Source organism: Balaenoptera physalus (genome assembly GCF_965194825.1).
Source record: "Balaenoptera physalus genome assembly, chromosome: 18".
Taxonomy (NCBI): Eukaryota; Metazoa; Chordata; class Mammalia; order Artiodactyla; family Balaenopteridae; genus Balaenoptera; species Balaenoptera physalus.
In genome coordinates, this window is record NC_138899.1 from 27,869,239 (window position 1) to 27,886,330 (window position 17,092).

At 38.4% G+C, this 17,092-nt stretch overlaps 1 protein-coding gene across 5 annotated transcripts in view; it reads left to right on the forward strand.

The window, feature by feature from the left end:
* The first annotated feature begins 202 nt into the window (after nucleotides 1-202).
* Nucleotides 203-17,092, forward strand: part of OBI1 (ORC ubiquitin ligase 1) — a 45,342-nt gene continuing 28,452 nt past the window's right edge. The window contains exons 1-5 of one of the 5 annotated variants that reach the window (XM_082434860.1): nucleotides 266-382; nucleotides 9,792-9,881; nucleotides 12,281-12,372; nucleotides 13,248-13,293; nucleotides 14,470-14,718. In XM_082434860.1, coding sequence (XP_082290986.1) covers nucleotides 12,368-12,372; nucleotides 13,248-13,293; nucleotides 14,470-14,718 — 300 coding nt within the window. In that variant the 5' untranslated portion in view covers nucleotides 266-382; nucleotides 9,792-9,881; nucleotides 12,281-12,367. Of the gene's footprint in view, nucleotides 383-4,305; nucleotides 6,273-9,745; nucleotides 9,882-12,280; nucleotides 12,373-13,247; nucleotides 13,307-14,469; nucleotides 14,719-17,092 lie in introns of all 5 variants that reach the window. The other 4 variants (XM_082434859.1, XM_082434863.1, XM_082434862.1 and 1 more) reach the window with 4 other exon arrangements.

Genomic DNA, 17,092 nt, shown 5'->3' on the forward strand with positions numbered 1-17,092 from the left:
CTCCTCTCTCCACCATTACTCTTTCATTTAAACTTTCAAGATCCTCGATGCCCGTAGTAAACCTCCTTCCTTCCCATTCTCAGGAATCCTGTAGCTCCCGAACCGGGGAGAGTTTTTTTCAAATTGAAAAGCAAGGAAAGAAGGAAGGGAACAGCTCCGGCGGCCGCGCGTTGGGAAAGCGCATTTCCGTTGCTTCGACCGGCGCGGCGTGGCCCTGCTGGGCCACCGTAGCCGGCCTCGCGCGGCCTCAGTCGCGGCGAGGAGCCGCGGTCGGCGGGACTTCCGTGTTGGCGGGATTCTGAACGCTGCCATGGCTCAGACCGTGCAGAACGTTACATTGTCGCTAACTCTGCCCATCACGTGCCACATCTGCTTGGGGAAGGTAAGGGGTGATTCCGGGCACGGCTACGAATCGGGGTCGGGTGTGCAGTGGCCCGCCAGAGTTGAGGCCGGTCTCTGTGTGTGGCGGGGACGCGGTGCCAGGCGCCGGGCTGGGTGAGGACGCCGACCCGCGTTCTCCTGAGCCTGGGGAGGCCACGTCCCGGGCGACGGAGGGAGCGCGCTGCGATTCGTGGGGTCATCTCTGTGCCTTTCGGAGGAAGATGACAGCGGTCTGGGGTGTGGAGGGAGGGCGGCCTCACCCGGGCGACTCCGACGTCGAAGGAGGCCTGGCTAGAAACGAATCCCAGCAATTTACGCCCCTGTGCATCCCCATCAAAGCCTGAAAGCACGTTTCCTGGGAGCCTCGCTACGGTTCCTTCGTCCTCTGCACAAATTAGAGTGTTTTGTTCTTGGGCCTCCAGTGCTGGTTGGAAAGTCTTTTCCATTTCCAAGATCATTTCCTTTACTTAACCCGGCGTTGAGAGTGGCCTTTGCTCTGGGTTCAGAGTTTGAAGAGTAAATAGTACGTGCCCCTGAATGACGTTTAGAATGAGAGATACGGTCTTTAATTCCAAGAACGGATCAGTCACGAGGTAGAATACCGTCTTTTTGTGATGCAAGAGGTGCCTAAGGTGTTTGTGAAACCAGGTGGAGATTGTAGTTCAGAATCAGAAACGGAGTTTTGAAGGTTCTAATGCATTTGTCTCCTCTTTCATTTCCGTTTGTGCCTCCCATTCGGTTTAAAAGAACATTTTGTTTTACTACGTAGGTTCAGAAGGGAGACTTTTTTTTCTCACGCTGAATTGTTTTTACGTTTGTGGTGTGTTTGTGCGTGTGTGTGTGTTTACACCCCCCCCCCACACTGAAACTGTAGCCACAGGCTTAGGATTGAGAAATGCAATTAAGAGCAAACATTTGAGTGCCAGCCAATATGATCATCTGATCATCTGCTTTAAGTCTACGTGAATTTCCTGAGTTCAAGAAGTAGTAGGAAGTCAGGCTTGCAAGAAACTGATAACTCTTGATATCCATCAGAATGAAATGCCAAGGAAATAGCAGATGTGCTGTGAGAGGATATAGATGGCTTGATCCATTCTGACTGGCGAGATCAAGGATGGCCAGTGGAGGGTGGTTATTTGAGCTGGCACTTGCTACCTCTGTCTGCATACATAGCTGAGAGGAGGGGAAGGTGTTTCAATTTGCTACAGTCTACATTTGGCTCCTGACTTGAAGTTCCCACAAGTTAAGTTCTGAGTGAATTTACTCCCAACAGTAGCCTGGTAAAGGGCTGATAAAATATCCTTCGGAAATAATTTTCACTTGGTTGTAGTTGTACACATTATATCTAGTTTCCATTAGTTCTTAGAAACTAATGTTGAAAATGTGTTTTGCCTGGTTGATTTTGCCTACCTATGCTTCCTGTGTTTAACAAAACTGATAGCTAATAGAATATAGTGCTTTGCAGATTACAGAATGCTTTTGTATACATTTAATTATTTCATTTACCGCTCTCACCAGTGCTGTGAGATAGATAGGGCTGGTTTCCCCATTTTTCAAATAAGAAAACTAAGGTTTAGAGTCTCCAGCGTTTGAACCTCTGTTACCATTTGTGTCTTCAGTAAGTTACTTCCTAAAAACTCACTAGAACTCATGCATAACAGCAGACACTTTTGGTGTCTTTTTTCTGCCATGTACTGGTTAACTGTATTCTAGAATTAAATGTGATTAATTAATTAAAGGTTAATGATTTGTAAGTAGGCATTTGTTTATGTCTACTACATAGAGGCAGAAAGGCGTAGTGGTTGAGGGCCCTGAGTACTGTGTTCAGACTAAGTTCTAATCCAGGTCTTCCACTTACTAGTTATACGACCTTATACACATTACTTAACCTCCCTCAGAGCAGTTTCCTTATCTGTACAATGGGAATGATAATAGTATTAACATTCATCCTTGCCTTTTGGGGAGGATTAAATGAAGTAATTCATATGCAGTGCTTAGCATGAAGTTTGGCACTTAATAAATGTTAACCTTTACTATGGGCACTGAGGCAGACCCTCAAAATGAGGAAGCCAGCCTTTCCCAGTAAATGTTCTTCCCAGTTGCTTCATGAGACCAGTACACTCACTCGATGAAGATTTACATTCCCAACAGAGTGGGACCTGTTTGTCCAGGAAATTGCCACAGTACGTCCAGAGGTTTTAGCTGGTTCCCTATCCCTGTTGCCTTTTGTATAGTTAAAGCAAATCTGATCTGCTTGTGCTACTCACCCGCCCGCACACAGCTGTACTTGTGGGGTACTGGAGATGGCATGGCCTGGAGTAGCAGCGCGTTCCTAATGTTACTTCCATCTCCCCGACACGCAGCATGTCCGGCCACCTCTGAGATCTGCCTAAGGTCCTTCCCGACTAGCCCTCTTCTGTATAATCATCCTTTTGCTGCCCTCACCATTTGTACCATATAGAATTAGCAGTCTTCATTTTTGATTTTTCCACAGAATTAGGGGCCATTATTCCTGGAGGTTTACTGTAAAAAAAAAAAAATTTGCATATTACTTAAGATAGGGGTGGGAGAGACCTTAAATCTGAAGAGATAAGGTAGATGCTGATTGGAATGGGGGTGGAGGTGGGGAAGAATGCGGGGGGAGCAGTAGTGGAGACAGTCCAAGTATGTAAGTGGTTAATGCTCTGTCTTTTGAATACAAATGTGCTTAAAATTGAAAAGTTTAAACATTTTGCATTTCCTACCTCTGACTCTACCTCAGCCTTAAAGGTGGATTCTCTCTGCCCAGTAATGTTTAGCAACCTTGCCAATATTGTAAGTAAGAGCTCTGTGTGGTATGAAGAAGTTGGGTACATCCTGTGGGACAATTTATATATAACATTTTCTTGCCTATTCCTCTTTAATTTTTTCCCATGCCTTGGGCTAATAGGCCAGCAGGCCAAAGTACAGAGATGATCTAGCCCAGGATATCTGTTCAGTGACATTTAGTACTGCCAGAATGCTACAGACCAGTTTATCTCTAGATAATTCCAGGCTTTTATCTCTTCAGTTAGGATTCAAGCTATGAAACGAAACTGTTGCAGGTAATACTTTTATTGACCGAGTCAGCATCTTGCCATGAGTGACAGCCAAATGTGGCCCACAGTTAGTTTTATCAAAGGACAAAGGTGGTTCTCAAGAGAAGTGCCAAGCAGCTAGGCTTCTAATGCTGTTTAACATTAATATATCATATCCAATTATTCCTCACTTGAGTATGGATCCAGTTTGGGGCACCACGCTTTAAGATAAATATAAATAAACTAGAGTATTTGAAATCATTTGGAAAGGAATTGAAATTGAGGTTGGAATATAGATGCAATGGAATAGTGTTGGAGTGAATGAACATGATAGTGAATCATTAAATAAAGTATTTTCATTTGGAAGGGAATCAAGCTTTGGGTAGCTCCACGATATTAAGATTTGTACTTAATATAATGCAAGCTTTCTGGCTGAAATAATCAGAAATGAAATTAGCTTTCTTAGGATGTGGAGTGTCCGTCTCTTGAAATGTCCAGTAATAGCATGGACTGTTTCCCACTAGGAACACTGTGGAAAAGAACCCTTCTTTCAGGGAGGACTTCTTGCTTTGCTTTCCACCCATATAGTTGATTTAAAATGTTGCAAAGGTAGGGCTAGAGACAAAGCCTTAGCAACTTAGCATCCTAACTCTAGGTTGACTAAATTCATTAATCAGTGTTCTTTAGGGGCTGTTGATTGGCCAGCAAGCCATCCACCTCAGTACATTGAGCCCATGTTTGAGTCCTGATTGTCTCTCAGTTCCCAAGAGTGGATTTAAGAACCAGCCTTGTACATAATTGTCACAAGTAATTTGCTTTGAAAAAAAGTCATATGGAGTATATAAGTTTTGCATTTTCTCTTTTCTAGATTAAAATAAGCTTGAAGAATGCAGACACTTTCAGAAAAGTATAACAATGTTGTGTCTTAACATGGAGTATAATAAAAATTAACTCAAAAAAGTGTTGATATATCCTAATAATTTTCAAGGTTGGCATATAATAGCTGACATATTTACTTCACAAATAAGATTCCAGTTTATCCTTAAGGCGTTCTAGGTAGGGATAAAGGTGGGAGAGGGGAAATGTATTATCTCTCTTTTTATGTAGATAGAAGTGGGGACCCAGACCAATAGGCATTAATTATAATAACTTAGTTCTTGGGATCACACAGTTTTAAAGTTCTAGGTCGTAAATTCTGGCCCAGAGCCAAAGATTTCTTGAAACATAGCAAGAGCAATCCAGGAATTTTATTTTTAAAAGTTTCCAAATTTCTAAGGTTGAGTAGGCGGGCCCCTACTCCCTCATCATTTCTACCTCAGCTTTGTTTTTCAGTCTTTCTAGGTCTCCACTAGTGAAACCCATAAAATTTTGACATAGGTGCCAGAAGGATATTCTTCGGAGAAGAAGGATTAGCTCTAGTCTCTTGTAAAGGCGACAAGAGCAGAGAAGTTGATTTTAAGTGAAATTGCCAGGCCAGTTGGTAAAGTTTATCTACTGCCTTTTCCCTCCAGCCACCTCCATCAGTTCAGTACCTCTTTTCTGCAGTCCCTACTGATCCTGGTGTCTTGATCCTTTCAGGCATGTGTCCTCTATTTCTTACTCCCAGATTATTATTTACTAAACCTGCTCTAAGGAAGAAAGAACTATTTCTTAGTTGAGAGATCATTCAATTTGCACGTGTAATGGTGGTTGAATGCTGACTCTGCCACTTAGAACCTGTATCATTATTTCCTTGAGTCTCAGTTTCTACAGCTGAAAATGAATTTGATACTATCAACCCCATTAGGTTGTTAGGGAAATTCATGTGAGTATCCCAGCCCAGTGGTTCTCAGTGGGATGGGAGTACATTTCGTTCCACAGAGACATTTAGCAATGTCTATTTCTGATTGTCTTCGGGGGGTGCTACTCACATCCAGTGGATAGAGGCCAGGGTGCTGCTAGTAAACATCCTACAATATACAGGACAGCCTCCCACAACGAAAACTTCTTGTTCCAAAATGTCAGTAGTGTCAAAGGTGACAGACCCTGCCCTAAACCAATGTATAACTCCTATTAGCTAAGTCTAGAATGGATATTAATGGACGACACCTTTAGGCATGACTCCTCCCGGTACGTTTGCTTTTTGTGAAAGGGGTTTTGGTGGTAAAGTCTCTTAAAACTGAAACATCTTCAGATAAAAGAAACTACATAGTAGAATTATATATTATAGGGTTAATGTTTTTTGTACCTAGGACTGCTTCCTCAGGCCCATTCCAGTGAGAAGAGCCCACTTTTCCTACCTTGCTTTGTCTTCTCTTCCTCCTCTTCCTCCTCCTCACCAGCCTCATGGGGCATTACCCTAGGATATCACTTCAACATGCTTACTCCAGATGAGTTTGGAATTGTACATGCCACTTAGCTTTGCCATTGTCTTCTTGCATTTTTATTTTGTAGGATGCTTATTGTGTTATTGCCACAGATCTCATTTGAGAGTATATTGGATATAAAGTCTAATAACATAGGCAAATTATGACTGTTTCTGTATCTTAAGAAGATCTTATTAAAGAAAATTATTTGTGTATGTGTTTTGGTGTTGTACATAGCAGGATCTGGGCAGAGGAGATGGGTGGACAGGAACTGAAGGAGGGCTAGATTCTTTGTATTTTGCTTCTGTAGGTTATGGTCAAATAAATAACAAGTAATTTGTTTTAGTAGTTCTTTCTCCTTTATAGGTTTCTGTCCTCCTAAGTAAATTTAAACCATTGTCTAGAAATCATCATCTGATAAGTACGTGGTCCAAAGAAATGAATTAGTCAACCGTTTCAAAATCCAACACAATGACAGTGATAATGCCAGGTATTGAACAGTGAAAACGATTCTCCTTTGGGTGACATTGCCAATGGCTGTTAGCAGACAGAGCCAAGTAGTCTGCCTGTGGTTGTTCTTCTGTATCATTTTGGCAGATTAAATGGAAAGGTTAAACTTTCACTTTTTCAAAATTTGGCAGTGGCCATTGACCTTTTGCTTCTTGAGATGCTTTTAGCAGCATTATCTCAGCCTTTCATTTTAATACATCAAAATTCACTTCTATTAATCTTAGAGTATACATTGTATAAGTTGTTGTAGGTGGACATAAAGATGCACAGGACAGTGCCCCTGCCCCCAGGGAGCCTGAAATCTAATAGGGAAGGCAGGATGTAAACAATTTTCCAAGTCCAGTGAACATTAAATCAATGCATAAGAAGTGCCCTTATAAGAATCAGACAAAGATCCAGTTAATTCTAAAAAGGATTAGTGAAAAAAAAAAAAAAAAGGATTAGTGAAGGCCTTACAGAAGAGGTAACCTTTGATTTCCATCTTAAAAGATGGGAAGGATTTTATTTTGATTGGGGAAGTTGGGAGGCCAGCAGAACATATTAAGCTAAAAAATGAGAGCCCAGTGAACAAGGAGACTCTATTATTCTTTTTAATGAACATTAGGTATATCTGTGTGGTTGAAGTATAGGTTTTGTCAAGTATTGAAATAGCAGATCAAAGATATGGCTATTTAAGAACCAGATTACGTTGTTCTTTGGATGCTGTACTTAAAAGTATGAGCAGGGAAAAAAACGTTGTTTTGCAGGAGAGCAGTGAAAGCTGCTGCCCCGTATTTTAGATGGCTAGCTCTGGCATCAGTGTGAAAGGTGGACGGTAGTGAACATGTGGAAGCAAGGACGCTTGGGAGGAGGTCATTGCAACAGACTGGGTTAAGAGAATGAGAACCTGAACTCACTGAGGTGAAGGTGGAAAAGAACATTTAGAGGTAGGTTTGCCACATTTTGACTATTTTGGGATATACTTTTTTTTCCACGTTATAACATCTCTGAAATCTGGTTCTATTTTACAAGCGGTAGCATCTTGCAGTTGTAATTGGCAGCATTTTTCATTCTTTCTTTTTTCTTAGTGGTACATAAAATATGGATATATCTTAAAATCTCTGGCTTCTTAGACTGATATATGATACCAGCATTTGATGATTGATTGGATGGTGAGGATAAGTAAAAAGGGTGAGTCAGAGACAGCTCTGAGTATTCTAGCCTGAGTGGTGAGGTGGTGGTGCCAGTAACTTAGACAAGAAGTGCAGGAGAGGGAGTGAACGTGTGGAGGCCAGGTTTGGCTTTGAACATATTATGGTTGGGGCAGCTTTAAGATGCCTACATGGAGTTGGCTCCTGGGCACGTGGATATAGTCCTTTTCTCCTTTCCCCTCCCCTCCCCAGGGTTTGCTATGTGGAAGTCTCTGTGCTCACATCTTTATATTATTAAATCTTAAGCAACATCTGAATGAAAAGTTTACTAGGTTAAACCATAGTTTTCAGAAGAGGAAACAGATGCCACTGTAACTAAAGGGTTAACCCAAGGTCAAACAGTTCAATAAGTAGCAGAGCTGAAGTCGGCCTCAGGTTTGTCTCTAGAAGCCTAAGCTCTGCCACTTACTAAGGTCCAGTTACAGAGGATTCTCAGGAACTGTTACCATAGAAAAGATGTTAACACTATGTGATACATGAGATTGAGAGAGAAGATAGAACTTTGTCAGGTAAGGTGTCCCAGGACAAAACATTAGGGAAAGCAGCTGTACCACCTCCTGTACTTTGACTGTGAGCATCTGCTCCTCTTCTCATCACACCTACTCTTCCAATATTACTTCAGCCTTTTCAAGATCCATTGGTTGACTCTGTGACTCTATCAGTTGGTTGCCATTCACATACTCAACAGTGTTTGGCAATCCAGCTCTGTACATAACCCTAGTAAATTTACTTTCTTACCTTTCAAAACAACTGCTTTATTCTCCTATTTTCTCAAGTCGATATTCCCCCCTTCTTCTCACTTGCAGCTGGTAACCTCACCTCATATTTAATCACAAAGAATAAGCAGTTGGAACATGAATTCCCTCATCTTTCCATCAACAGATCTTCCATCCACTTTGTATTTGTACTTGTACCCTCGGTTTTCCCTTTTGTTAAAATGGAAGACAGATCCTCACTCCATATAAGCCAAAATCTGCCCCCTTGTGCTTTGGATCTCATTCCCCTCTTGACTTCTTAGGGACTTTGCTATCTATGGCTCTAATCCCTCCCTCTCTTCCTCCATCATTAATTAATATCCCCTTTTTACTGTGTCATTCCTGTTATCATTTCTTATGATGACCATATTTTTATGCTCTCTTCTTTACAGCAAAATGTGAAAGAATTGCCTATTCCCTCTGGCAAGTTCCCCAATAAATTGAATTTTAAGTACTGTCCTAATAGCAATTACTTCATTCAACAAGCCTTTATTGAGTACCTACTGTGTACTAGGCTGTCTTCTAGGTACCAGGGATTCAGAAATGAATGAAACAAAAGAAGTTCTTGCTCTTATGGAGTTTCCAGTCTAAAAGGGGAGGTAAATATAAATTTACAATAAATATGTAAACAAATAAGTAGAAAACTAAAACAGCTTCTCTTCCATTTTCTCTCATAAAACAGCTACACACAGTCAGAACGCCTACGTCGTTAACCCTGAGCAGGCCACCTAATATCCTCACACCTTGGTTTCCTTATTAGTAAAGTATATTTACTGTTTATCTCACAGGGTTATTGAGAGAGAGAGAGAATGCATGGAAAACCCATTGTAAAATATAAGACAATATAAATGTAAAGTATTGTTATTTGTATTTGATTACACTGAGTCAAAGATTTGTGTATTTGGTGTATTTCAGTATTTCTGTCAGCATTGTTTGCTATTTAGATTGTAAACCACATGAGTGTATGTCATGTCTTTTAGGATTGTTGTAGCTTTCATGCCTCTGGTTTTGGGGACTTTCTAGTAAGAATCAGTGCTAAATTGTTGATTGCTATTGCTCTGTAATATAGTGGAATGACTTGAGGGAAGGATTTCAAGTATTGAATGTCATATGGGTGGTTGGACTAAATAATCTTTAAAGAACCTTCTAATTCTGACATTTCGTGATCCGAAAATAGAATAGTTGAAGGAAAATTGCCCCAGTCTTAGTGGAACAAAGTGCATTTTCTTTTTGGCAATAAGTGTGGTTTGGAACAAAATAAAACCATTTCATGATGTGTTCAAAGTTTCAGTCTCTATGACCAGATATCTAAGCTAGTATCTGTATTATACATGTGTAAGAAACAATGTGGTAGCACAAGCAGCGTTTTTACGAATCCTAGATATTATACTTCCTCTTAAAGCACCTACTGCTGTACTCTAGAGAAGAGATTTGCTCTAAGCTAAAACTATTGAGATTCTCGTTATGACTGTTGCCCTGTACTAAAAGTAATGTTTCTTTTTTCAAAGGTACGCCAGCCTGTCATATGCATCAACAACCATGTATTTTGTTCAGTTTGTATCGATTTGTGGTTGAAGAATAATAGCCAATGTCCAGCCTGCAGAGTCCCCATCACTCCTGAAAATCCTTGCAAAGAGATTATTGGTAAGGGTCTATTTTATAAACACATAGAAATAGATTTGAAACAATCTTAAATAGTGTCTATTTGGAGGAAGACTGAAATAGACAATTTTCAGTGATGTTATTTTGCCAATATCCTACTGGATGGATTGGTCATTTGGCATAATCTGTAAGTGGAGCAACTGAGGAGCACAGAGCAATATGAGAAGTCTCAGAGCCTCCTGGAACTTTCATTCTGGTAGATGCTGTGCATGTGGACCAAAATATTAATGGTTTAAAGCAGCAGATGCTAACAGCCAAAAACAAACAAACAGAAAGGTCCACAGAGTTTAAACAAGGAAGTTCAGCTAGGAACCTTGAGAAGGGATCCATGACACAGGTGGCCTTTAAGATGGAGATTTAAGGATGGATAAGTTTTCAATTGGTAAAGGTTAGGGAGGGCCTTTCCTGCAGAGGGAATAGCATGCACTACAGTTTAGAAGTAGGAAAGTAAGGCATGTTTTTGGAAATAATCAGTAGTCTAGTTTGGGTCTGACTATTGAAATAAGACTGAAAATGTAAATTGAGACTTTATTTTTATTTTTTTTAACATCTTTATTGGCATATAATTGCTTTACAATGGTGTGTCAATTTCTGCTTTATAACAAAGTGAATCAGTTATACATATACATATGTCCCCATATCTCTTCCCTCTTGCATCTCCCTCCCTCCCACCCTCCCTATCCCACCCCTCTAGATGGTCACAAAGCACCGAGCTGATGTCCTTGTGCTTTGAGGCTGCTTCCCACTAGCTATCTGTTTTACGTTTGGTAGTGTATCAGTGCAGAGCATCTTGAGTGACAGACTAAATCGGGGAACTGCTGTGTGGGTGAGAAGGGCGAGGTGGGCATGATGGTCTGAGCAAGGAGATGGCACAATCCAAAATGTGTGTAAGGAGTGTCACTCAGGGGATGGTATGCAGGTTGGGCTCTAGGGGAGAAACAGGACGTGAGTACGTCAGGTTGGACGCTCTTGCCCAGGTGAAGGAGAATGTGAGTCTGGATTAAGGGGTTAAAAAAGAACATTCAGTGCTACAGTAGTGTAGGTAAGAGGGGGGATAAAACTTGAACTAGAAGATTCTTGAAAAATAAAACATTTAAAGAGCTTTTTTAGTGTTATTTCTCTTAGATTGTTAAAATTAAATGATTTTTATTTGGTTTTGCTTTAGGAAAAATTGAAAGTGAATTCATGATAGCATGAATCATAGAAAAAAACCTTTCAGAAAACTTAAGAAGTCATCATAATAGTCCCAAGTTAGGCAAAATGGACTTAACTAAAATTTTTATAATGGAAAGGGAGGTATATATGCTAGAACAACAACCAGTGGAACTTTGGAACTAAGCGATCTGAAAGGGGAATCAGAGGTGGCTCCAAGGTTTCCTTCTTGAGTACCTGGATGAAGTCTGCTAGAGGAATATTTCTCTGCTGTGCTGGAAACTGTAGTGTCAACCTTAGCCTCTACTTTTTTACCTGCACTGACCTTTACCAGGAGTCAGGTCTTTCCTTGCAGAATATGAGTTTTGTTGATTAAAATAATTTGAATGTTTTTTCCCCAGCTTCTTTTCACATCCCTTCTCCCTCCTTTATTCATTCACATCTAAGTGATATTTCATAAATTCTCTCAAGTAAAATGGGCCATCCATCCTGCCATTTGGATAGAACATCCGGAAAAAGAATATCTGTAAATGCCTTTGCTATCATGATGCTAAGAAGTACAGAGAAGGTAACCACAGCATAAGTGAAGAGCTCTCAGGAAGAAAACATTTTGAATGTGTTTGTGTGAGTTATTATGGGCAGACAGTTAGTGCTGTGATTTATAATCCATCATAACTGGGTTGTTAGAATCAGTGAAAAGACACATTAATATTTTCAGTTGTGTAACCACATATGTTTGAATGAATACATTGGTTATAATAGTATATATCATAATATATGTATCATATATGTGATATATACAGATAATATGTATTTGATAATTATATCATGTACAGATAATATTGATAATATATTATTTATACAACTTATTGGTTAGCTGGAAATATAATCATTGATTTTATCATTAACAGTTGTCTGGTACTCAAAATTTACAGTCGTCCAAATGTGATCATTAATAAAATATAGCCTTTGCCTTCATTGAGTTTAATATAATAAGATACATAGGTAAGTAAACACAACATGATATTTTTTGAAGATGTTTCTTATGGTGTTATTTATCTTTTCTCAGGATTAAAGTACAGAAGAGGCCTAGATGGCAGCCCACGTGGTTATAAGGAAAAGGGTAGAAATTAAGCTAGAGAACTATATAGAACAATAAGAAAAGAGTTCATTTTAATTGTCATTCTACCCAAATCAGAATGAAAAGTTAGCGCTTTTTTTCCCTATAGGAGGAACAAGTGAAAGTGAACCTATACTAAGCCATACAGTCAGGAAGCACCTTCGGAAAACTAGACTTGAATTACTCCACAAAGAATATGAGGTAAATAATAATTAAAATGTTAAATGATGACAGCACTGAATTCAAGGTAAAACTGAGCTATCAGTCCCTGGACTTCTTAGAGTAAGCATCTAATGAAATCTTAGTTTAAATGCCAGTTTAAAAATATCTTATTTGATAAATTCTTTTTCTTTTTCCCTTTCCTATTTCAAATAGAGGAAAGGGAACAGACAGAAACATTTCCTTTTTTTCTTTCTTTTAATTTTAAATTTGTCCTCAACAGAAACATTGTTTTGTAAGGGGTGGGAGATAAAGGAAACTCCCTTGTAAAAGTCAGTCTTCCAGCCGCCATGAGGCATTGTGAATGGTCTGGCAAACAGGAACTAGAACCATCATTCTGTTTTTGTTTCTACCTATAAATTCACTGCTAATTATAAGTCTGATCAGTTCTGGTGAAGAAAATATACTTATGTCAGCTGCCAGCAAAGAGATTTTTGGTGTGAGATATGCTATTTCCTAATTCTTTTTTTTTTCCCCATGTAAAACAGTGGTTTTTTTTTTTTTAATAAAAATTGTGTATATTTAAGGTGTATAACATGTTTTGATATACATATACATGGTGAAGTGATTACATCAATCAAGCTAATTAACATAGCTGTCTCCTCACATAGTTACTTTGTGTGTGGGGTGAGAGTACCTGAAATCTACTCTCTTCGCAGATTTCCAGTATACAGTACAGTATTATTAACTGTAGTCATCATGTTATACAGTAAATCTCTAGACTGTTTCTATCCTGTATAACTGCAACTTAGCACTCCTTGAACCAGCTCCCTATTTCTCCCACCTCTCCATTTCCTCCACCTTGCACGCTTGGTAACCACTGTTTAACTCTGCTTCTATGTGTTTGACTCTTTTAGATTCCACATATATGTGAGATCATGCAGTGGTTTTCTTCCTGTGAAGGTGATTTGACATGGTGATGGAATTTTTTCTAAATTAGCTTCATGTTAATGGAATACATATACTTTTGAATAAACATTAAGCCCAGTTGTCATTTTATATCGACTAAATGAGGGATATTATTGCTCTCTTCCTTCGACACAAAATATCTTTAAGTTATACTATGTAAATGGAAACTACTTCATTTTGAAATAAAGTGGGACATAAATAAATGACTGAATAAATGTTCATTCATATATGTTTTCCTGTTTATATTTGTTTATTCATTAACATATTAATTCAAACAAGTAAAGCGATTTTCTCATTTTATAATGCCATTTAACTTGAAATGTATTGTAATGTAAAATAGTAAATAGCACTATCTGTGTTAGCTCTGAAACGTATTCTTATTTACTTAATATTTATCACACTTAGATACTAATCAAATTAATCCTTTAGAAGATCACTGGCATATTGAAGTTTATTTTCTAACAACAGAATTTCTGACAATCTTAGTTTAAGATGAAATATCCATTATAGATGAATAAATTGTATCACAGAAAAGAGTTCTAGCCCCAAATGTTTAGTTACTGGATTTAAGGTAGCAAGCAGTTCCACATGGGGAAAACTAATACTTGGAATAGTCTTAGCAGTAATTAAAGATCCAGAATGTAGAAGAGTTAAAAATTAACTACAGGTACTATTCTGAAGTGGAAAGTGAAAGGACATGGTATATGGTTTTACTCCTACTTCAAATATAGAAGCAAAAATATAGACATCAAACAAAACTATAAATCTTGATCAAAACTGTATTTTTAAATTGCCCTCAGTAAGGCAATTAAACATGCCTCAGAATTTTCTTCTGAGGAATCTACTTCCTTGTTGAATTCATGTGCCTTTTCGGGTTTTCTGGATATCTAAAATATAATCAAAGATTCGACGTTTAAATTTTTTAAAATCACAAACTATCATTGAATTAAAATAAAAGCAATGGAAATGCCTATTTTTATCAGAGTCAAAATACATTTTGAGAATTTCAACTATATGTGACTTTCTGTCTGCAAAGCTATTCTGATGCATAAAGAATCTATGTATGTACAGAATTTTGAGTATAAAATTTAAAAGCACATTGGCCTCACTGTAGCATATGTATGTGTTTAGTGTCTCTGTCTACCTGATGGCTATGCAATGGTTTTTCAGGATGAAATAGATTGTCTACAGAAAGAGGTAGAAGAGCTTAAGAGTAAAAATCTCAGCTTGGAGTCACAGATCAAGACTATTCTGGATCCTTTAACCTTGATGCAGGGCAACCAAAATGAAGACAAACATCCAGTTGCAGATAATCCAAGTAAAATTGACCCAGAAACTGTAGCAGAGTGGAAGAAAAAACTTAGAACAGCTAATGAAATCTATGAAAAAGTGAAAGATGATGTGGAAAAGTTGAAGGAGGTAAGTTGTGGTTGTTTTTAAAATTCTGTAGTATTTTAAGTACCTTCAAAAGTATAAGTCACCATATTATTTTGAGTCATCATTAGATGATTTGGGGGGAAAGGACAGAAATCCCTGGATGAGCATTTATAAGGAATTGGAAAACTTTTTCTCCTTAAATGTTATTAGCTGCCAAGAAATATCAGGTGGTTCCATTTGTGACTATAATTAGAGACTCTGTAGTGCCTCTATATGAGTTTGCATCTTCTTGTGCAAGAGTGACATCAATTTAAAGGATGTATTTCTATTCCTCTTGTGGTTTGGCTGAATTTGTTTTTTAAGCTTATGTTAGTGACTGCCCTGTATGCATAAAGACAAACACCTGTCCATTTCCCTACCTATAGAATGAAAGGTTTAGACCATATCTTTTCTAGCACTACCATTCTCTGATTTTTTAAATATTGTAAATAGTTAAAGATTTAATGACTAATTCCAAGAGAGCTGTGAGTAGCTGCTTTAGACTACTTCATGCAAAAGAATATTTGCCTTATGAGGCAGGTTCATTTTTTCCAATTATTCTTCCATCCATACAACAAGATAAAGAAAGCATAGGTGAAAAGGGCAAACCTCTAGGATTTTCCAGTCTAGGAAAGGAGATGAGATCCATGCTGTCAGCACTCGAGGTAATAAGTGCTGTAGAGCTTTGCTGGCCAAAGGGACTAGCCTTTAGCTTGGCTTCAAGTTTATCCACAGTGGAGTCTTGTGCTGAATAGAGATGGTTTTGTGGTATCCAGGTCCACAACCACCCATTCAGCCCATCTGCATTCTCTTAAAATACTGTTACTGTGCTGAATTACTAAATCCTGCCTCCTGAAATCATTAATGCTCCATATGATATTTTAAAGATGTGCTACCACATACTGATCTTCAGTGAGGTTAAGTAGCAGAGAAGTATCTGCAACTTAGTGTGAAAACTAAGTCAAATTGCATACCCACGTGTAAAATAAATGCCATTTAGGCTCAGAAAAGGCCAAGATGAGACAAAGAAGAGAACTTAGTGCTTTTAGAGAATAAAGAAACTGCAGACATAATTACACCGAGTTTGTTACAAGTTTAGGGGAAGTGTGTAATTTCTTTGGTTTTCGATAGCCAACATTAGCATTTTGTTTAAGAAGAGAAGAGGACATGAAAAGGAAATACAGCTGGGAAGTCACAGTATTTATCAATCAGCCATGTCCCCTTTAACTTTTCTTCTTCCTGAACGATCACTAAGTTCTATAGGGTCTCTTTTATAGTTATTGAATTGCATTTAAATTTTTGGCAATAAATGTTTCTTAGAGCATGAAGATGTGTATGAAAACTTTACTCTGGGTTTATAAGAGTGGTATAGGGAAAAAAAAAAAAAGAGGGGTATAAGAGATGTATGTAAAAGAGAACTACATAAAATACAGTTTTTGTTTGTTCTTTTAAAGGTCACATGTTAAATTCAATACCCAGAGCTACCTTGAGACCTCACAATTATCTGGGATATTTAATAAGCCCATTTTGGTTGCCCAGTGAAGGTATTAGGTAGAATTAGGCAATAAGCTGGGACATAAATAAATTTAAAAACATGGACTGCAGAGGCAAAACTTGAATGTAAAGTACAAAATAATAACATAGTGTAAATCAAATACAGGAGTACTAAACATTCAGAATAAAGGACTACCTAGAACGAGTGAAATGGACTTTTTTTCTTTTTTTTTGAATTTTTGAATTTTATTAATTTTTTTATACAGCAGGTTCTTATTAGTCATCCATTTTATACACATCAGTGTATACATGTCAATCCCAATCACCCAATTCATCACACCACCCCCACCACCACCCTGCGCCACTTTCCCCCCTTGGTGTCCATACGTTTGTTCTCTACATCTGTGTCTCAATTTCTGCCCTGCAAACCGGTTTATCTGTACCATTTTTCTAGGTTCCACATATATGTGTTAATATACGATATTTGTTTTTCTCTTTCTGACTTACTTCACTCTGTATGACAGTCTCTAGATCCCTCCATGTCTCTACATATGACCCAATTTCATTCCTTTTTATGGCTGAGTAATACTCCATTGTATATATATACCACATCTTCTTTATCCATTCATCTGTCGATGGGCATTTAGGTTGCTTCCATGTCCTGGCTATTGTAAATAGTGCTGCAATGAACATTGGGGTGCATGTGTCCTTTTGAATTATGGTTTTCTCTGGGTATATGCCCAGTAGTGGGATTGCTGGGTCATATGGTAATTCTATTTTTAGATTTTTAAGGAACCTCTATACTGTTCTTCATAGTGGCTGGTCAGAAAAGATGCTTGATTATGATTTCAGTTTTCTTAAATTTACTGAGGTTTGATTTGTG